This window comes from Myripristis murdjan, chromosome 14 (genome assembly GCF_902150065.1).
Source record: "Myripristis murdjan chromosome 14, fMyrMur1.1, whole genome shotgun sequence".
NCBI classification, from domain to species: Eukaryota; Metazoa; Chordata; class Actinopteri; order Holocentriformes; family Holocentridae; genus Myripristis; species Myripristis murdjan.
Window position 1 is genome coordinate 14084242 of NC_043993.1, and position 23515 is coordinate 14107756.

The 23515-nt window shown below is 41.1% G+C and overlaps 1 protein-coding gene and 1 long non-coding RNA gene across 2 annotated transcripts; one reads left to right on the plus strand and one right to left on the minus strand.

The window, feature by feature from the left end:
- Window positions 1-376: 376 nt before the first annotated feature.
- LOC115371656 (nicotinamide N-methyltransferase-like) lies at window positions 377-4553 on the minus strand. Its single transcript, XM_030069120.1, has 4 exons — window positions 4519-4553; window positions 1473-1639; window positions 996-1203; window positions 377-812 (listed from the first exon to the last, which is right to left on the minus strand). The coding sequence occupies exons 1-4, from the start codon at window positions 4551-4553 to the stop codon at window positions 377-379; spliced, it is 846 nt and encodes a 281-aa protein (XP_029924980.1).
- A 17228-nt stretch (window positions 4554-21781) lies between these two features.
- On the plus strand, window positions 21782-22559 carry LOC115371857 (uncharacterized). Its single transcript, XR_003929400.1, has 3 exons — window positions 21782-21814; window positions 21888-21950; window positions 22025-22559. It is a non-coding gene; the product is annotated as an uncharacterized LOC115371857 (long non-coding RNA).
- Window positions 22560-23515: the final 956 nt, after the last annotated feature.

Genomic DNA, 23515 nt, shown 5'->3' on the forward strand with positions numbered 1-23515 from the left:
GGTTGTGTATGGTGTCAAAGACAACTTTAGGATTCCTCTTATTGGAGGAAATAAGCTCTCTGAAATAAGAAGCCCTTGCAAATTTAACCATGGAATTAAATTCTGTTAAGAGTTCTTTAAAGTAGATACGATGGACCTGGAGCCCTGTAGACTTCCACAGGCGCTCTACACGCCGACATTTATGTCTCAAACAACGAATGCCCTCATTCATCCAAGGGTTACAGATGACAGAGGCAACAAAACGAGATTTCAAAGGGGCGATGTCATTTCACTGCACAGTTGGTAAAATCAGAAGAAAATTTTCAGCAGAGCAGTCATTTAACATATGTGAACGGTCAGACGGTCAGAGTTAAAAGACACATTAAAAAGAATACAATCATGATCGGTCACAGTTTTTATGAGCAACCAGGTAGAAAGATGCTTCATAATCACATTTCAGATTGGCCTCTCTGTCTTCAGCCTGTTGCAGAATGAGGTGCTGCACAGACAGGCCCAACTCACAGAGTGTTTTCTCAATAAAGTCTTGGCTCAGATTCAAAGAGGAGAATCTTTGATCCCCCACTGTATAGAAAGTCTCATTAAGATCTCCAATTATCACCAGGACTCCTCCAGGCCGCAGCAAACCCACCATGGCTCCCAGTGAACGCCTGTAGGCCTCCCGGTCTTTACAGGCAGCCTCCAGACAGAGAGATGATATGATGCAGTCTGCAGGCTCTACTGTTACCGGCTGGAATGGATTCTCCAGGTTGACATCACATTTTAGGACGTGCTTGATCCTCTGGCGGAGAGTCTCTTTAACGACTGCCGGAGTCCTGCAGTAGAAGATGGAGGCAATACAAAGAGGAAGTAAAGAGTGAAAGTGTGTTTATGGTCTAAGTTTGCAGATATAAACACTGTGTAGCTTTTTGGCAGATTTACACAGAAAATACCTAATTTAAATATTTTGGTGGACATAGAATTGTGTTGCATTATGGAAGCATGTTTTCATGCAATACCTTCTCCCCTCCAGGTCACAGACAAACTGAATATGGGGATCCCAGTTGAAGCAGCCCTCCTCAGCTCTTATCCACTTCTCTAACTCCCTTCTGTTGCTGTCTGTATAATCAGACACCACGATCTCCTCAAAGTGCTCACAGGCGCTGATCAGAGTGTGGATGGTAGGACCTGTCCCAACTTCAATCAGCCTCTTGCCCTTGTATTTGCCTGAATCCATACAGTTTAAAAAAACAAAAACAAATAAATATCAGATGGCAACTGTCCTCACCTGCAATTACAATGTAATGCAATCAAAATTAAAACACATTTCAGCTCCAATTAAATTGATTAACAGAGCTCTCCCACAGGCTCTCAGTATTTGATAGATACATAGATATAGTGTAGGCTGTTTGTTTGCACTGGTGATGTAAATAGGGTAAAAAAGTGAATATAGCTTTTGATTCACTCTCAGATGAAATACAGTGTGATGGCACTACCTGATGAGAAGGTCTGGCTCAGCTCACACAGCACGAATGTCAAAAAACGTCTGTTGTCAGAGAACTGGTAAAAATTGTCAAGATAGGTCTTGGGATCAAACTTGCTCTGGTACAGCTCTGAGTTGGTCAAGGTTCTGGATTCATCCATACTGTCTTGATCTCTCAGCCTGAAGATGACAGACATGCAGGACACAGGTTGCTAATATCATGTGACTACATTAGTGAGTGATAACAGATACTGCAATGAGTGTTTGTCAGTGTCTCACAGCTACAGTGAGTGAGGACCCATTATGACTGACAATGACTGATCATAGAAACTTATTTTTTTTTATGATTGCTGAAGCACGATTTTGAAAACTGCTCATTTTGTCAAAACAAAGATCACATACCCACATTCATAAGTTGCAGAACTCTTCATATGTTTGGCAAAATGAAACACTTCAAAACTCAATTCAAAACTATATAATAATTTAGAAAAAAAATGTCGCTGTATGGTGCACACACATCATTCACACTATCTGGTTCTGCTTGAGCCAGTAGAACACTGCTGTGCTCAAACTAAACTAAAACATGTTTTAACATTTCTGCTTTTCTAATGATATAGTCTGGATTTTATTTTTTCAGGGTTATTGTTAGAGCAGAATATGACTGCTTCACTTGTCTCCCTGCATATGCCCCTCAGTAGCAGCGCTGCAGCAGCTCTGCTGTGTGTGTGAACACCACACGCCTGCCAGCTGCAGCACTTCAGCGAGGAAGCTGTCACACACAGGTACATGTAACTAGTCTGGTCTGTGGTGTAAGACACAACACCTGATCTAAATGTGGCTGCTACAGCGACACAATGCACATTTGACAATTCAGGGTGATCAGATATTAAAGGTTGCCAGACAACGCCACCCTGGGAATTTCACCCAGAGAATCATGTTATTCACACACTTAGGACACGCAGGTTCTTTACACTCAGAGGGCCAGAGACGTGCGTTCAAAATGTACAAAATGCTTTTTTAGAACAATTTTAAAAATATATATTTTCTTTGAAAAAGACACCATTCACACAGAATGGGAAAAGGGAACCTAATCAGGTGCTGAGGCTTACTGGTTGGACAGGGGCTAGTGAAAGGGAGAGGGATCCACCAAAACAAACCAAAAATCACCCAACGTGACACACACTCGGTTGTGAGGTAAACCAAATCCCAAGGGAGCACAACACCCCCAAAAGGGTGGGGGTTGGGGGGAGGGGGGGAATACCCCTATGTAAATAGTCTACAATGTAAATAGTCATGAAAAAAAAGAAAACACATTGAATGAGAAGGTGTGTCCAAACTTCTGGCCTGTACTGTGTATATACATATATATATATATATATATATATATATATATATACATATATATATATATATATACACACACATATATACTACATATATATATATATATATATATATATATATATATATGTGTGTGTGTGTGTGTGTGTGTATTATATATGTGTATATATGTGTGTGTGTATATATATATACACCATATATATACACACACACATATATATATATATATATATAAATATATATATATATATATATAATATATACACACACACACATATATATACACATAATACTAATATATACACACACACATATATATATATATATACAATATATATATATACACACCACACACACATATATACACACAATATACACACCACACACACAACATATATATACATATATATATACACACACATATATATACACATATATACATATACACACACACACACACACATATATATATATACACATATATACACACACACACACACATATATACATATACATATATATACACACACACACACACACACACACACACATATATACATATATATACCACCACACCACACACACACACACCACACACACGCACATATATATACATATATATATACACACACACACACACAACATATATATATATATATATATATATATATATATATCACATATAACACATATACACACAATATATATACATATATATATACACACACACATATATAATATATAGGGAGAGTGGGGTAATTTGTGCCAAGGGGCAAGTAGTGCCACCCCTGTTATCTAGAAAACCATAGAAGAAGTTGGTCATGTGACCACATATTTTTGAAGAGGCATCCATTTCACTCATCCTGCAAAGAAGGGAGACACATGCTTGAGAGGTAAGCACATTTCAGTTCAAAAACATTTTTTTGCCCTCCAAAGTAAATTTCTGGACAGATTCTCTCCCCAGCCACTGTCTGAGCATTTGAGCACATTCTAAACATTCAGATCAGATTGCTCGGTCGGATCTACGTGTGTATAATTACAGTAAACATCATTTTGCCGTGGTTTCATTCTTCGCTAAAATTTTTATATATATATATATATATATATATATATATATATACATATACACATATATATATAAGTCTGCGGAGATGCCCACCACAGACATATATAGGTAGACTGGACCATAGATATAGAAACGTAGATGTAAATTTTGTCCGTGGGTTGGGCTTGGGCAGACATGAATAAAGATTCATATTTTGAATGACTAATGTTTATACGCAAATCCTGTCAACTGACTCCGGGCCAGATCAGCATATAAACTATCCACATATGTCACATGCTCCACAGATAAATAATATGCCAGTGCTGTGTGAGGCCACTCAGCACATGACCAATCACATCATCAGCACCACTCGCGCCCAGTGCCTGTCAGCTGAAGTAAGGTATCCCATATTATATTTTAAGTTCTGATATACTGTAAATTAAATAGGTGAATGAACTGTTTCGGGAAATTGCCTTTAGTTTATGGTGTTATTTTATAGATATTATAGTGCATTTTGCAATTATAGCAATGCTGTTGGACTTGGACTGTTGTTGGAAGCAACATAGCCTATATGGATTTTTATGGGCATATTTTGAGTTCTGGTATTGGGCTGATTTTTGGGCCCTTTTTATACCGGGTTGGGCGGGTTTTGGGCTGCTTTTGTCTCACAGACCTGGCAACCCTGCGATACGTCAGCGGAGCCGCCATATTGGTAGGGGCAACAGAGTGGGAGCGCCCGGGAGTCCGACAGCAGACCGCAGCGAATATGCCAGCCTCATGTGCTGCTTTGAGTAGAAAATCGACAAGGTGGGATAACCTTTCACAGGTACAAGTGGCAGTTTCATTGTATTGAACTGTTTAGAGTTAGTGATCGTAAAATGTTGCTTCAAACTGTCATGAAAATGAGCTGACACTGTGGTGGTGATCTAACGCTAGTAACCTCACATCACCAGCCTCTTACTCCAGGTTAGCTAGCTTACTGAGTATATGACTTAAGTAAAGTTAAACGTGATATTTTGATCTTTTTGTATAATTTAGTTAATAAAAATGTTCAGAGGAGTGTGTTTATGTTAGCTACGTCTAGTAAGCTATGCACTAGCTGCATCATTCAGCAACCATTAACGTTACGGCTTGCTGATGGCTTTGTTTTTTGTCAAAGGTTCCCGAGTGATCCTGAAGTTTGGAAAGCTTGGGCCATAGCTGCCAGGAGGAAGGATTTTAAGCCCACTGAGACCACGCTTCTCTACAGCTGTCATTTCAAGGCAGAGGACGTTGACAGAACTGGGCAAACCATGCGTTGCAAGGACTGTGTTCAGTTTTCAGTTTTCCCGGCTATCGGAACTTTCATTAGCTGTCACAGATTTTCCTACGGGAGTTGACTTTAAATCTTTTTATGCTATTAAACAACTTTATAAACACATCGGTGAAGAACAATGTTGGTAAGGAATTTATTCCCAGATTTTCATAATATTCCCTGACATTTTTATTGTGTCGCTTGTGTTATTTTATTATGCTGTCATTATGTGGCATTGTGTGTTATGTGGTATTATTTTAATCATTCTCAACTTAATATTTTACATTTTATACTGATTGCTTGTGGATGCACCTATGTGCCCAGGTCTCCTGAAAATAAGATCTTGATCTCAATGGGACTTACCTGATTAAATAAAGGTTGAATGAATGTGTATATTGTAATTAGTTTTGTATTCCATGTCTGAATTAATGAAGATGAAAATGATGTTGTGTAGGCCAAGCCAAGAGTGCTGAAAAATAAATGATTACTACAGGTGACAACGTGGGCAAGCTTAAGTGTGGTGTGGAAACGGAACAACAAACTTAGGTCTTTCACATGTTGTGAAGATGGAAAAAATAGGATTTATCATGTGTCTTGGGTGTGTGCGGATGAACTGACTGGGTGTTCTCTTAACTGGAGTCTGGGGGAAAAATAGTTTTGTTCTATTTATTATTGAATTGATTTTATTATTATTAATAGAATAACAAGCAACCAGGTGGCTTTATAGGCTAACAATACAATGGGTATAGAAATCTATATATTTGGAGACACTCAAGTTGAAATTGTCAATATTCTTTTACGTTTGATGTTCCCTATTCATTAGACAGTAGCCTGCATATCCCTGAGAGGTAGGTTGTGGCTATTCAGGGGGTGTTTTGATATTTAGAGCTGATTAGACCCACCATCAGTATCTGAATTTATTTCCAATAAGTAACCAGTATCATGTTCAAGTTCTCGCGTTTATAACAAGTCAAATTTCTTGAAAATCGGTTCAGGATTAAACAAGTGACAGTCGGTTTACTCTGGGGTTACCGGGGTTACAACGTTTAGAACGTTAGCTTCCGCCCTGCGCAATATGGCGGACCGACAGACGCATACGTTTCTATATCTATGGACTGGACGCCTCACGCTGGAATCCCAGTAGACTGACGTCCGACGGCGGCGCCATCTTGCTGCGGTCAACCCCGCGATTCACTGTGTATTACCAATACAAGCTTTCGGAAATAAGTATCTACTCCCCTTGAATATTTTGAAGTTGTAGTGGTATAGTTGTTATCACACAAGACTTATTATTTATAGACTCGGGTTAAATTCTCGCTAGAAGCATGTTTTTCCCCTCAGATGCCCATCAGAAAGCATGCTTTATCATTAGACATGGCGAATTTTAAGATGCCTGTCAGTCCATTTGTTATCAATTTCGGTTTCTCATGGCCATATATTAAAAGATTAGGCCTATGGAAGAAATATATTTTGTCAGTAGAATAAGGACACATTATCAGTTTTCAAGTTTAATATATGCACATTAATGTGATAGGCATATTAGTCTAAATAGTGTAATGTTGATGATTATCTAAAATGTGGAAATATTGATGATTATCTAAAATGTGAAAGCATGCATATATGGTTCTTTGTCAGAGGGCCTCATTTGATCATTTTCTTTCTGATATAATCAAATTCAAGGTAAATATATACACATCAATGTGAAATGTGATCTAAAATGTGAAAAATATGGTTCTTCATCTGAGGTTCTCATGTCGTTATTGTACCTGTGAACACTCTGCCAGACCACCAAGGATCACACACACATTAGTATTCAAATAGACTTAGACTTTATTGTCATTGCACACACACACACACACACACACACAAAAAAAAAAAACAGCAGTGAGTTTTTTGCAATGAAATGTAGTTGCGTGGCTTCCAGATTACAACAGAGATGGAATTGTGGGGCAGTTTAAATAATTAAAATATAATCTATATAACTAGTCCGTAAAAAAACAAGAGCTAAATAATAATGAGTGCAATGGCTCAGTAGAAAGTCAAGCATTAACATTAGACCCAAAATATGCATTAAACAGTCTATACTGTGGGAATGGCTTGAGGGAATTTGTTTAAAATGCACACTGAGTACAGGGTTTTCCCTAGCTTTTTGGGGGGCTCAGGTGGTCCCTGGTAAGTAATAATGGGTAAGTTATAATGACCAAATTAAACTAAACATGTGTCTTACATGTGAAAGGTGATTCCCTGTTGTCTGGATTGTGCAGTACGTCGGTTTTTACAATCACAGGCTGCACAATGTTGAGGCATTTTCCATCGACAAGCTTTATTATTGTCACCGAGTCCCACTCTGTGTTTGGGCGGTCGACCGCTTCAAGATGGCCACCAACTCTGCCGTGAAAAAAGGGGGAGTGGCCAATCTAGCCTCTTTCTATGTCTATGATGCCCACTTACGGAAAGGGTGCATTAAGGGCTGAAAAAGTCCGCGAGAGATCCCTCATGCACTTCATGATTTGTCAAAGGGACAACCCTAAGCCCTCACGGACTTAGCGGGAGCGCGCCTCAAAGTCAGTGAGTGTGTGAGGGTGGACATTGGGATTGGGCCATGCATGAGGCATCCACCAGCACTTTACCTGCGACCACACCAGCGTTAGCCAGGTAAAGGCAAGCACGATAACGCTAAAGGTGCACTCACACTGACAGCGACAAAATTGCCTGTGGTCGCTCGGTTCGCTCCCTTCGTGTCGCCTGCAGTTTTCTTTGCAGTTTTCTGCAGGCGCGATGGAAGCGATCGGTCCTCCTCCTCTCTCATACTCCGGTCAACTTTTGCCGCCGTGGGAATCCAGATCGGCTCGCTATTGGCCGTCGCCTCGGTCGCGTCGCTCCTCATTTGCATAAAGTTGAGATTCTCTCAACTTTTTTCGCTCGCATCGTGTCGCCCAATTCGCTCGTCGCCTGTCGCCGCCCGAATCGCCCCTCGTCGCCAGCGTACATTGAAAATGAATGGCAGCTCGTCGCTCAAGTCGCCTCTGTCGCTTTCAGTGTGAGCACCCCTTAAGAGTGAGAGCACCTACCACAAGCCAGGAGTGGGGGGGCGCGCGCACGTACAAGCTGGGGGGACACACAAGCCCGGGGATACAGTCGTTCTGCAGTGCAAACTAAATGCCTTAAACATCTAATCAATGAGACAAACAATCACAAAGGTACAGCATAAGACATACCTGTCACAATCCGACACCTAACACGAGCGGAAGTGACGCAGATGGGAGCGCAAAGGAAGAGGCAGGCCCAATCCCAATGTCCACCCCCACGCTGAATCTCAATCTCCTCCCTAAACCCTGAGCCCTGAGCCCTCACTGACTTAGGTAGCTGCACCTGGAAAGTGATTGAGTGCGTGAGGCTGCAAGGGGCTGAAGTAGATTGCTTCCCTTGCAAAAAGGGAACGGGACAGCCCTTTGTTTGGTTGTCAACAGCGATGCATCATGTTTCTCACAATCGCAGCTTTGGGACTTTTTATTTTACGTTTTTTGCTTGGTATTTTTGAGGAGTAAACAGCATTAAAAATGATCTACTCCCACAAAAGGCATTGATGAGCTTGCCAAGAGATAAAAAAACAAATATGCATTGCCTATCTGCTTATTATCTTCATTTCTGAAGGCCATCTTATATAAAATATTATACTCACATGAGAACTTCTTTTTTGCAGCGTCACTGCTGATTGCACCCTCCATGTTTTTTGTTAATAAATTCGCTCATTTCACTTCGCTTTTATAGCGGCCACCAGCTGGTTTCCCCAGGGGATTCATGTCATACGTCACAATGCAATGAACTATGGGTAATTCCCTAACGCTAAGGCTGTGTCCGAAATCACTCCCTAATCACTATATAGTGCACTATATAGTGATTGTAGGGGTGTCCGAATGTTTAGTGATTATTAATGTTCACTATATAGTCCACTGGATGTATCCCACAATCCACCGCGAGATGTAGTGAACATCCGATGGTCACTAACCAGGCAATATATCCCGTCATGCATTGCGGACCGGCGCCGAACAACGGGCGAAGTAGTGTCCGAAACGGTCCGCTATTGAGTTCACTATATAGTCCACTACATTGAATTCTCTATATAGTGAGTAGAGAGGAGTGAGTGAGTGAGTGATTTCGGACACAGCCTAAGTCTGCGGAGATGCCCACTTACGGAAAGGGTGCATTAAGGGCTCAAAAAGTCCGCGAGAGATGATGGGCAACATTTTAAACATAGGCTGCACTAACATAGCGACTTGGAAGCCATAATGGAACACTAACGTTTTAAGTCGCGGAGGCTTAAATACAGGCTGATGCTGATTGGATAACACCTGTGACACGCCCACAAAACGGAGGAAAACTACCTCCGAGGCATGTTGCTCTCTGTTACAAAACGTTACAACCAAACACACCATTCAATGAGACAATGTCACACAACGTTACATATCTAATCGTAACGTCGTTGAATACACCCCTGATGTAATGTGAATTACTCCTGTATGGGATCAATAAAGTTCTTATCTTAGCCATCTGAGAAGATCAAAAACATTGTTTTTGGTGCCTTACTTGTAGTGATTACAATAGCCTCTTATTAGTACTATAGTTAAGGCTTCACCATCTCATTCAATACAAACAGGTAAGTGCCCAGAATGACCAGGACAGGAGGCTGACAACTTATAAAAAATATAAATTTATTACAAAAATAGAATCAATAAGATAAGACAAGAACAATATGTGGGCTGGTAGCTACCCAGTAGCAAATGTGCAAAAGTGCAATTCGTCAAGCAAAGCACATATATTCATAAGAATGGCAAAAACTCTATAAGAGGGCATATAGGATCAACTAACACATTAGGACCAATACGCTCCACAAGGAGGATAAAATATCACTACACACGATAAGAGCACACACGCAATGTTGAAGAAAACATTCTATGAGCACACAAACCAAGAGGTCGCTAAATGGTAGGCCTAGAGTGCCTGTACAGAGAGAGTGGCGACAACTCCGTTCACTGCAATGGTTCAGTTTTTTCACAGCAATGGCGGCGTATGGAGACCCTCGAAAGTTCCCGGAAGTTAGCATAAGCTAACTGCCGCACAATGTATTTTAACGGAGCAGATTGTCGGAGCTACACTTTTTCAAGGTAAAATGTTTAAATAATCGTATTTCCATATCAGTTGTGCATCGAAATCAAATTGACACGAGTAATTAAGTATGTTGACGGATTGTTACTGCCTTGATTCGTAGATTTAGAGAATATAAACCGATACAAGTTTACGCTAGCACACTGGATAATGATAGCAACACATGCCACAGGCTGATAAATGCAAATTCTGTTCTTAAATATAACTTTATCCAACGCTGTTGATAGCGAGGATAATATGTAGGGAGAGCTATTGTACTTAACTTCTATTTAATTTTTATTTATTATTGAGGCTGCGGAATGATGGGCAAAGCAGATGATATGAAGATATTGATTATGGACTGTGGGTCATAATGTGTCTTACTACCACCGCGTTGCACACACTTAACACTATACACCTATATTAATAAATCTCCTTTTAATACAAACAACTTCCCTCGGCTTTTGTGTTATTTTCTCTGTTTTGTGTTCTGTTTATAATTTTTAAAAAAATATTAAACTTCCCTATGGTGTGGTCTTTGAAAATGTGCAATGCATTGTTTGAATATGATTACCTCACATATTTTTTTGTTTTCACAATCAATGAAGGTGGTCATATTTCTCCTGCTGACTTTAGCCATCCATATTTTCCTCCTGTCCCTATCATTGGGGAAGCCATACATGCGCATGCCTTTCTCTGAACAATTGGAGCATCCCCATGCAGCACAGCATACCATGGTGAAGACTGTATTCAAGGACTGCAGACAAAAAAAAAAAAGGGCTAGACATGCTGATCTATTAGAGTTCTATGCTGTTGTAAAGGAATTCATTTTGTTATTAAGTGCATTTGGAAAAACAAAGAGTGTGTGTGTGATTTATTATGTATAATATGTAGAGAGTAAGTTTGGGATAGTTAACAGTGATTGAAATCCATATATTTGCCATGAATTGAAATCAAAATTTTATTTATTTGCAATGGCTTACCTGTAAGAACTCTATATTGTGAGTCCAGACTTGTGTAGTTACTTAGAAAATCATAGTCTGCCTCAGTCAAAAAAAAAAAAAAACATAAAACTGAAAATATTTATATTTTATTGCTGTCAACGACTGTACAGATTTCGTGAAAGTAACAGACTTAAAAGTAATTCACACAAGGAGATACTGATAAGTAAGAGTAGTTAACAAAATGATAGAAGTCCATTTATTTGCTATGAATAGAAATCCAAATTTAATTTATTAGACATGGATTTCCTGTAAGAGCAGTTATCATTATGTTGTGAGTCCAGACTTATTGTGTTGTCAGTTGGCAAATCATTGTTCGTCACCTGTTAGTCTGTCTCAGTCAAATCATAGATAAAATGAGAAAATATTACAATTTACATTGCTGTAGATGACCATACAGGTTTAGCAAACTTAACATAGTTAAAATCAATTAACACAACTATAAAAAATATTGCACAGCAAAGCATTTATTGATCATTTTTTACCGATTATCGTAGTTTTCCCATTACTTTCTATAGGTTGCTTTCACATGACGTCACATTGCTGCATCGTGAGAGCGCGAAATTCAGATGGAGGGCAGGAACTGAAGTAGCTTAATTACTGAGGATCTGCTGTCTGAAAAAATGCCCATGTTTTGTGTAGTTTACGGCTGCTCCAAACGTTCTAACCGAGAAAAGGAAAAGGGGTTTTATAGAGTACCAAAGACTGTCGTTCACAAAGGTGAAAAATGTTAAAAGCTCAGAACAACGCCGTAAAAAGTGGATTTTAAATCTACGTCTGCGGTCGGGAGGAGCAGAGGCTGCTAATGCCCGTGTCTGCAGCGACCACTTCGTCAGAGGTATGTTAGCTAGCTAACTTGGTTTTTGTGGCTGTGTTTATATAGCACTATGTTGTCGTTAAATGCTCATTTACTTAGTAATGATTATTAAGTTACCGGTAGTCTAATATGGACTTCATTGGGTCTTTTTAGGCTGCCCTAGCGCTTTGGGTGACGTTGAGTCGGTAGACTGGGCTCCGGCGGTCAACCTCGGTTACCAAAAAACTAAAACGACTGTCAGGCTAACGTCATCGTTAAGATGTGTTGCATGTTTGTTGACATTATAGACGCTACTGCTAGCATCTTAACACATAAAACAATGTAAGAACAAACACTCACCCTGGCGAAGACCAAACAATCATCGCGGAGCCATTTGGTACCGAGGTTGTGGACCCACCCGCTGACAAAAAAGTTATATGCCTCCAGACTTTTATAGGCTTTCATCTGCTGTCTGGTGTAGTATGATGTCTGAAGGACCAGATAGTTTGTGATATCAACAGCCTTGATTGTCGGCAAATCTTTAAGTTCTGTTGAAAACTCACTCATCTTCATGAGATTCGGGTCACGTCCAACATATGTTAATTAATTGATTGTATCTTTGTCTTGAAACTGGATCTAAATCCGTACAATACAGACTCTCTGCAACGGTTTCCTCCATAGATGTTTTCTCCATTTTTACTTCCTGCCCTCCATCTGAAATCACGCCGCCTTCGCGCGTCATCATAACCACGTGACTGAAACCCAGCTATTGCCCGCCAAGCACTTCCTGGAACTTTTGGGGGCTACATAGACTACGTGATCAGCGAGCGTTTTGAGCTTCCGGTGGCGCCACTCTCTCTCTACAGGCACTCTAGGTAGGCCTAAAACTCCCCCACAGACCAGTTACCACTCTTGAATGTATCAGTATGCTCAATATTACACCAAGCCCACTTTAGATAAATATCCAAAAGAAAGCAAATGAAAAGAAAACAAAAACAAATATCAAAAAACAAAAAAACACAGGCCAAAGATAAAAAATTATGGTTGGGAAGAAAAGGAAAAGAAAACAGTGACAGACACTGCACCCACAAACAGTCCTATAAAAACACAAGCATGGGGGTTATACTGTGTTTGGCATATTTTCTTTAAAAAATACAGTAACTAAAATAATTAAATATGCTGTACCTTTGGTTATTTTTAACTAACACCCAGACCAGCCGTTTGTTGTTAAGTTGTTTTAACTAGCCCCCAGACCAAGTTGCAGTGTCTGCTACTGAAACAAAAGAAAATACAAAATACATTTAAACAGGTATATTCAGTACATATTATAAAATACTACTGGATAAACAAAATTACTTAATGCGCCATACCTGCTGGTATTTTTAACTAGCACCCAGACCAGCAGTTTGTTGCAGCGTCGTTTTAACTAGCACCCAGGGCCTGTCACAGTACTAAAAAAAAAACACCATAAAATACCTTTAAACGCCACACCTTAAATGCACTGAGTTTGACACATATAAATAAAACAAAAGTGCATGACTTACAATCAAATTGCAGCGTTCTGCATGCAGATGCCTGGAGGGTGCACGCGGACTCTGTCTGACTGCACTTCCGCGTCTGCACATACCAGTGGGGAGGGAGCGCGCTGCTTCCGCTACACTTTTACTACCTCGGGTCCGAAAATTACCTTGTTACACTGACTGATTAGCGTCCCACCCATAGATATCTATAATAAAGGCTAGATGTCTCGTGGGCGCTGCCGGCCAATGGAGTCGCACGTCCGCACATGGCGGCCACAGTCAGCTCGCTCACTTATAACATTGTGTGGTAGTGGTGCATGTACTTTTTAACAACCATAACCTGCTCAATTTTCTACCGATTTTCAAACGGTGTGGTTTGTTATAAACGTCAGAGATGTAGCTATAATACTGCATTTAATTAATAATTATGTTACACTTCCGGTCAAACATCCAGAATTGTAGCCACGTTAATAATGTTAGTAAGAAACCAAACCGTTTGTAAATCCGTCAAGATTTCAGCGAGATAAGAGTATTTACGTTTGTGCAGATCACTCACCTTCCGTCTGTTACCATAGGTTCTGCCAGAGAGCTTGCCTGGCCGCCCGGTGATGACGTTACAGACTCCGCCGTAAGACATCTAGCCTTTATTATAGATCCCTGCGTTCCAAATCGCATACTTATACTTTTTACTTTTAGTATGTACTGCAGCTGCCCTTACAAAGTACGTAGTTTAGTATGTATTGGAACATACTAATTCTTTTTTTCCCTACTAAATAGTATGGTAGTATGGGTATTGGAACGCAGGGCTAGCCTTTATTATAGATATCTATGGTCCCACCCATAGACATAATATACGTATATTATGTCTATGGTCCCACCTGCTATGCCTCACCACACTTCCGTGTCTGCTCACACCGGTAGAGCGAGAGCGAGAGCGAGAGCGAGAGCGAGAGCGAGAGCGAGAGCGAGAGAGAGAGAGAGCACTGCTTCCACTACACCTGGGTCCTAAAACCATCCCCATTACATAAAAAAACCATCCCTGTTACATCCTGTTTCCCAAGTATATTAGTGCGTGTGTGAATGTATAAACGAGAGGCATTAACTTAAATTTGTTTGTAGAAAGGCGCTTTATGAAATTAGGTACATTTACTTGTATTAGTTTACAGCACAGCCTTTCCCCATCCAATATGGCGGCGGCGTTGACATGTCGCAGCAGCGGGCAAACCCACTCGATGCGGCGTCTACGTATATATGTCTATGGCTGCTCTTCCTGTTGTTGTGCTGGCAGCACCATTTTTAAAAGGAGCAGCAGTAGATCCAGATCCCGCATGATTCAAACTTTCCAAACAATTTGAAATCAACCGACGAGTCGGGATGCGATCACAACGGCAGTTCTTTTAAAAATGACGCTGCCGGCACAACAACAGGACGTGACTCCGGAGGGGCAAAATGCCGGAAGTGCTGTAGTTCGGCGGACCAATCATAGCTCTTGTTGTCAGTGGGGGGCCTGCATTGTGGGCTACTTGGGGTCTGCGTAGTTACAATTTTTCAGAGGTGCGCAGCAAGGCCCTGCGGCGGTCGCACAACCCCCGTAAACTTCGCACAACCCCCGTACGCTCCGCTTACGCAGAAGCATAATCCAGCCTTATGGTGGATATGTCTGGATATGTTATGAATCTTGCGTACAAGTTTCTGACTCTTAGACTGCAGATGAACAAGCTTGTAACTGACTCTTATCCTTATGCTTTCGCTATCTACCACTCTCAAGTGCACTTTATCTGGCCTCTATTAAAGTACAGTAGAACCAATGGGTGGCAGAGCCTTTGAGTCTGTGGCTCCTAGCTGGTGGAAAGCGCTTCCACCGGACTTAAGAGCCGTGATATCTGTCGACATTTTTAAAAAGCGGCTCAAAACACATCTGTTTAGACAGGCTTTCATAGGATTACGCCACTGTTGTATTTGTATTTCCTTGTATTGCCTTTGTACATTGTTTTATTGTGCCCTGTGGCACTCACCCCTATCCTGATGAAGTGTTTTGAGAAACTGGTTCTCCAGCACATAAAGAAAAACATCCCTGCCAGTCTGGACCCTCTGCAGTTTTCATTCAGAGCCAACAGATCCACAGAGGATGCCATCTCCACTGCTCTCCACTCAGTCTTCACTCACCTGGAGAAAAGCAACACCTACACCAGAATGTTGTTTGTTGATTTCAGCTCAGCTTTCAACACAATCTCCCCCATGAAGCTGATTGGAAAACTGAACACTCTGGACATCAGTACCACTCTCTGCAACTGGATACTGGACTTCCTCACAAACAGACCCCAGTCAGTTCGGATTGGCAGTCTCTCCTCCTCCACCCTAGTGCTCAACACCGGAGCGCCCCAGGGCTGTGTGCTTAGCCCCCTCCTGTTCACGCTGTACACCCACGACTGCAACCCCCGACATGGAGAGAACTCTATTGTGAAGTTCGCAGATGACACCACCATCATTGGCCAGATCTCCAGCAATGAGTTTTCATATCGGGAGGAAATTAACCATCTTGCAGAATGGTGCACAGAAAACAACCTACTGCTCAACGTCAGCAAAACCAAAGAGCTGATAGTTGATTTTCGAAAAAAGGAGGCAAAGACACACAACCCTGTCTACATCAATGGAGCTGAGGTGGAGCAAGTAAGCAGTTTTAAGTTCCTGGGAATCAGCATAACAGAGAACCTGTCATGGACTTCACATATCTCTGCCCTGGTTAAAAAAGCTCAGAAACAGCTGTATTTCTTAAGGAAACTTAAGAAAGCAAAATTCCCACGCCAAGTTCTTGTCAACTTCTACAAAGGAGCGACTGAAAGCATCCTGACTGGAAACATTACAAACTGGCATGGGATGTGCACGGCCCAGGACAGGAAGACTCTGCAACAAGTGATTAAAACTGCCCAAAACATCATTGGCGCCCATCTACCAAGCCTCAGTGATATCTGAGAGGTGAGGTGCCTGCGCAGAGCCAAAAGGATCCTAAAAGACAACACCCACCCCAGCCAAATGCCTGTTTTTTCCCGTCATCAGGTAGAACTCATTCAGGTAGGTCTCCGGATCAAACTTGGTCTCGTACAGGTCCTCCATACTGTTTGTGTCTCTCGGCCTTAAGATGGTAGACATTGTAGGGAAAGAGAATATCGATGCACAATTACAACATTGAGTGATCTTGATACTAAAAAGTGTGTGTGTGTGTGTGTGTGTGTGTGTGTGTGTGTGTGTGAGACTGAGAGGGCAATAAAGACCCACTTTGTATAAAATACTGTAGATTTTCTGTCTGGTGTTCCCTAATCCTTTGTGCCCCTGCTCTTTTAAAAATAATATGTTCAGTGCATCCGCTGGCCTTCAATTGAAGCCAGCTAACCTAAAATGAGATCTGGTGGACTTCCTGTGACACTGCATAGATAAGACCAGAGTGACCAGCTCTGCGGCCAGAGATCAGTGAGCCAGATACTTGGAAATGGACTTGGAAATGGAAACAACCTTCCTCAGACAAAAAGATTGGGAGCTGTAATCTCAGCTTTGGTCCTTTCTGTGTGGAGTTTGCATGTTCTCTCCATGTAAAACAAAGGGAGAACACGGTGCAGGTGTAAGTAATGGTTGACACTTCACAGGTAACTGATACCTATGATGTGTAAATCTGAAGAAAAAAAAAGGTCACAGTTTTACAGGGGAATCCACAACTCCTTTCAGAGCCACTGAGGTTAAGTTAGACCCAGATCCAACAACTGTGACACTGGTAAATAACAAATTAAACATTGTAGGTGTCATAGTTCAGACTTTATTAGTAATGAGCAGGGTAGAGTACTAATTTATTTGACTTGAGTAAAAGTAAAATTACCTGCTCAAATCCACTAAAATAAGAGTAAAAAGCAGCTCATTTAAAGTGTAAAAGTGTAAAAGCTACTTTTGTATTCATTTATTTATTTATTTATTTTTCAACTTAGCTTTTTTGATGAGGCCCTCTGACGCTTCCCAGCAGTCAGCCCCTGCAGCCCCACCCCCCTTCAGTCAGATACATTTGGTAAAGAAGGAACGGCGAGGTCTGAAAAATCATTGCATAAGCTAATATAATGGAGAAACAAAATAAAAGAGAAAAAAGTGGATCAGAAAAACTAAGAAAGAAATTCAGTAAAGGAGATTGCAGAAAACCTGTTCTTCTGTTTTCCTGTCACTATTGCCCCTGCAGAGGAGACTGGAGATGGTTTACACAGTGCCCTGCAGCCTCTATACAGTTTGAGTGACACATGCTGACCCACCTCAGCCAAGCAGCCATTGTTAGTGCAGCCAAACCGGTATGAGAAATATTTATACTGGTTTACCCAAGCAACTGCTAGCCACATAGCAAGCAGCAGCAGGCTTCTACTTAAATGGTCAACAACTTAAGTAGTGGCCATTTCATTGGACACTTAAGCTTTTGTACACTCAGAGCTCATAGCTCTCAAGCAGAAATATCATTGCAGTACCTAACAGATAACATTACATAATGTTAAATTCCTTGATGTCAAGTGTCTCTGAGTGAAATGACATTAAAGAGAGGATTGTACAATTTGATTGCAGGTGTGAACAATACAATAAATGATGTTTGTTGTTGGTGGTTGGGCTACCCATTTATTTATGTATGGATCACACACTGTGAAGGCATATGATGATGCAGTATTCATCAGTGGGGAAAGCAGTGTGTTCATTTGCACCTTCTACTTTACATTACAACAACAACAACAATAACAACATATTTGGCCTAATATGGTTCAGTTTGTTTGTGCATTAGTGCACATTTGCTATGGTTGCTCTGATTATTTTTTTTAATTCCATGTCACTATTATTAAATAAAGTGCAGCAGAGAAATATTCCTCATCTGATGAATGCTGCCCAATTTGCTCCTCATCATCCTTTGTCTTTTGTCAAGGTGAGTTTTAACAGGCTAAACCTGTTCAACAAGAGATGCATGTAAAACATCCACATACTGAGCGGGTCTGATGAACACAACACAGTAACACAGTAAAGTATACTATTAATTAAGCACATCACAAAACATCTTCATAATTAATATCAATCAGTGCTTGATTATTTTGAGACATTTGAGACAGTGCTGTATTAAAATTACAGTAAAATTTGCTTTCCACTATTCATTTATTTGGGCACTGTAATGCATTGACCACAAGAGGGCAGTATAGCCACCTGCTGCCACAGCTTAGTTCATTGTGGGGGAAAATATTTTGTATTTTATACAGATTCAAGTGATTAATATATTGGCAAAATAAAAGCAATTTGTTACAGTTGCTTTATTATTATTTCAAATAGTATTATGAGTTTTGCCTGTCTATGGCCAGAAGATTTTGATGTTAAATTTTCAGTTATGTGTCAGGTATCACCAGGGAAATGTCATACACATTGATACCTACTCTTGCATGCCTACTCAGAACGAGATGGCCAGATGCTTCATAATCACATTTCAGGTTGAGCTCTGTGTCTTGAGCCTGTTGCAGGATGAATTGTCCCAAAATGAGAGTCACACAGGTCAAATAACCACACTGAGGCCAAACATATACAATTTCAGGCTCCAAACAAATATCTAAGCCTAATATCTAATTACCTCACTGCTTTTAAAGGACATACTCCAGCACTGTCAAGTTCTGTTAAAGCTGACAAAAAGTCTTTAATAGGCCATAATTCACAATGAAATCAAGACTTCAAACCATGGAGAACAAGACACCTGTCATTGCCAATTAATGACATCAGAGCTAAGCTGTGCATCACTACCCCATAAATCTAATGTTTTTAAATCTAACTGTAACTCTCAACATTTCCATCAGTTAATGGTTGATGGCAACAGTCCATAAGTCATTAATACAATATTATATATATTCTATTTATTCTATTATTATTAGATTTATAATATTATTAGACAGATAGACAGATGCTAAAATGTGTAAGTATTTTTCTAGTGACATGAAAGCCAACTAAACAGGTGACATGTGAATATTTTGCTCTCCTTGACTTGAAAATTTGGGATGTGCTACCTTTTACAAATTTTTTGAGTATACCTTTTGGATTTAGCACTCCACAGAGAATCATATCGTTGAAGCACAACCCTCCCCTCCAACACAGTGTTTTCAGTTTGAAGTTGCTCCTCCAGTTTTGAAGCGGACAAATGCAACCATGACAGCCACATCACTGGACCACCTTAGTCAACTCACCGAAGCAAGGCCAGACACATTTTTTTTTTTTACTGAGAAAGATGAGGAGAATCTGTCACCACACACTGCATTTGAAAGTTTGGCCGAACTGAAGACCATGCCACAGATATTAAATGTCTCTTTTCCAAATTTGATGTTTTAAGGAAACAAGAAGCAAGATTGTTGCGGCATGCTGTAACATTGTTGGAGTACAGACCACGACAACACATTCCCAGAGGCCTACAAATCAACAAAACCCCAGCGCTTGGCACAGATGACCCTGAATTCATGAAGAGGAGGGAACAAATCTTGAATAGATAAATGTTCACTGGATCTAGAGGTATTGATTATTGAAAAGACAAAAGCTGAGCTGTAAGTAAGTAAGTAACATTTATTTGTATAGCACTTTTCACAGAGAAAGCTCACAAAGTGCTTTCCAAGGTTAAAAGGAAACACAACAAAACAAGATTGCATTCAAACAACAAACATGAATGCATACAAACATGAACATAAATAAAATAACACAGTAACGTCAGGTGTCAGGTCAACAGGAACGCCTGCCTAAACAAATACGTTTTAAGGTGCTTTTTAAAACTGACAACAGATGCTGCAGCTCTCAGGGTCTGGGGGAGAGTGTTCCACAGTTTAGGCGTAGCTGACTCAAAGGCTCGATCTCCTCGAGTTCTGAGTCTAGTGCGGGGAACTGTCAACAGGTTGTGGTCGGCAGACCTGAGTGTCCTGCCAGGAGTATAAACATGGAGGAGTTCGGACAAATACTCCGGTGCCTGACCATGCAGAGCTCTAAAAGTTAAAACCAGAACTTTAAACTGGATCCTTTAACGCACCGGAAGCCAGTGTAAAGATGCTAGAACCGGAGAAATATGACGGTCTTTTGATGTTTTAGTTAATAGCCTAGCAGCAGCATTCTGTACAAGTTCGAGGCGATCAATAGAGGATTTACTAAGGCACAGAAACAGAGAGTTACAATAATCCAAGCGGGATGACACAAATGCGTGAATAATCATTTCAAGTTCGGCATTTGATACAATAGAACTCAGTTTTGCAATATTTCTCAAGTGAAAGAAGCATGTGCGGGTCAGGGTCAGAATATGTTTATCAAGGTGCATGGCCTGGTCAAAAATAACTAACCCTAACCCTAACCCTAACCCTAACCCAAGGTTTCTCAGACTAGAGCGAACATTAGAATTCAGTGATCCAATACGACTAGACACTTTATGGGCAGTGCCTTCAGGGGCGACAATCAGGACCTCAGTCTTAGCCGCATTAAGCTGAAGGAAGTTGTTAGTCATCCAGACATTGATTGCAAACAGACAGTCATGCAGTACGTTCAGATCGTCGGTACTGTCAGGATAAAAGGAGAAATACAACTGAATATCATCGGCATACATATGATAAGAGATACCTTTAAACACATTAATAATGTTGCCGAGAGGCAGCATATACAATGCAAACAGAATCGGTCCTAATACTGACCCCTGAGGCACACCACATGACAAGGGGACTGACTCAGAGGTGTAAGGGCCAGCAGAAACAGAGAAATTTCTACCAGTAAGGTAGGAGGCAAACCAATTAAGGGCGCTGCCGGAAATACCTATGTGGTCACTGAGCCTATCAAGCAGGATCTGGTGATCCACGGTATCAAAAGCGGCGCTGAGGTCGAGCAGAACTAAAATGGTGGATTTGCCACTGGCGGAGGCCATCATGATGTCATTAGACACTCTAAGAAGCGCTGTCTCAGTGGAGTGCATCTGACGGTAACCTGATTGAAATTTGTCAAAGATGTTGTGTCTGTTTAATACAGTGACTAGCTGATTTGCAACCACCTTTTCTAGGACCTTAGATAAAAAGGGTAATTTGTGTGAGGGCTGGCCTGTGTGGGGAGCACCGCCCCTAGTAGGCAGGGTTACATATATATAAGCCCAGGTGGGGACAATTAGGGCCTCTTTGTTTGAAGCCTGGTGGTTGCAGGGAGGGTTGTGTGTGCAGGTAAGCTGGTGGGTGACTACATGTGTTGGTAGACATTTGTGGCTGATGTTGAATTAGTATTTTTTATATTTAGAGTGGTGTTGCAGCTGAAACATCAGTGATCTTGAGGCGTGCTGCTTAGGCCAACATTGGACAGGTAGGCCACAGTCCCCTAAATTTGTTATGTTTGGACTCATGAAATGTAGTGAGTGATCTTTTTTTGTTCTCTAGGAGCTGACCGTGTGCCGTTCCCCAGTGTGGGACAGGGCAGCCATATTATTTATTGGTGGAAAATTCCCCAAGGTGGAAAGCCTGGTTGCCAGACTGCTGCTTTGCCTGGATGAAATCTAACACTGTTTTGCCGGGATTAATGTTGGAGGGTCCTCTTGTGTTTCCAGCCAGATTGTAGTGAATTGTGAAAATGTACCTGCGACCCTTAAGATTGTTCCAGGAATGTCAATGTTGAACTTTGTACTGTTTTGGAATGGAAGATGTCTTTTTAACTAGTGTATTATCAACTGACTTTTAGTGTAGTTTTGCTTTGTGTTTTCTAGGCAGTGTGGAGACCCGCGGGGAGCACTTGGGCCCCTCTGGCTTGCCGTGTGATTGTGGTTTATGATTTGATGGTGGTGGTCACTTGGTGTCTGTTTTCTCTTTTTTTATTTCTTCTTAGGATCGTGTGGCGTGCAGTGTGCTCATATGCATGGGTGTACCCTGGGCTGCAATTGAACCTCCCCGCAGGAGTCCCACTGCCCCCTTTTCTTCTCTCCTGTAGTTTTTAGGGCTGATGCCTCATCTCGCAGTTAATATTGTCTTTTAACTGGTGTTAAATAAAACTTTGACTGTGGTTTTTTTGGTTTACTTCATCGACCCACCCAATCGAAGTTGTCTCCTCGTTTACAATAAAATTCTAATTGTGAACCGAATACACGTCTCTCCGCTCTCTCTGAACTTTAAATTGTTTGTGTCCACCCTTTGGGCCGGGTCACAATCTGGCGCTGTGAGCAGGGTAGAGCTTCCGGACGTGTATTCAAGTTAGTCGTTTCCTTGGGTTGGTTGTTTTTCATTGATTGTATTTTAATGTTTGTGTAGGCAAAGCAGCAGCTGACAACCTTTTGAAAGTTTGGTGTGCATAATTTTTTCATCTGTAGCATTCATAATTTTTTTTTTTCTCCTCACCTAGTTTCTTTCTAGTGTTGAATGGATCCTCAGAGTGCACCTCCACCCCAGGCAGGACCCTCTAGTCCCCCTAGGGGGCATGCTCCCAGTCTAGTGGAGGCCCCTGCCAGGGAAAGGTTGGTTTATATCCCCAGGGAGAGATCTTGCCCTCTGTTCAGTGGTACAGGTGAAATTGGTGTTCAGAGCTGGGTTGAGGAAATAAATGCTATTATGCGCACCCGTAGACTTGCTCCTATTGAAAAGGCTCACTTTATTTATGATCACTTGATAGGTGATGCCCGTGAAGAGATCAAATATAGGCCTAGACAGGTAAGGGATGACCCTGACTGTGTTTTGGATATCCTTCTCACTCAGTATAGCTGCCCCAGGTCCTTTATTGCAGTTAAAGAAGCCTTTATGCCAGAAAACAGCAGGAAGGTGAATCACTGAGGGAGTTCTCACATGCACTGTTCTCTTTAATGGATCACATGATTCAAAGTTGCCCAGAAAAACGCATCCCTGATAGCGCTAAGTTGCTGCGTGATCAGTTTGTTGAGTGTGTGG

What these genes read in the sequence shown, in the direction of transcription:
- LOC115371656 (XM_030069120.1), bottom strand. Translation starts at nt 4,553, where the DNA reads ATGGCGGCTCCGCTGACGTATCGCAGGGTTGCCAG. An exon ending in ACGTATCGCAGGGTTGCCAG is followed by an intron (nt 1,640 to 4,518) that starts GTCTGTGAGACA and finishes TGTCATCTTCAG; the next exon opens with GCTGAGAGATCAAGACAGTA. An exon ending in GAGCCAGACCTTCTCATCAG is followed by an intron (nt 1,204 to 1,472) that starts GTAGTGCCATCA and finishes GTATGGATTCAG; the next exon opens with GCAAATACAAGGGCAAGAGG.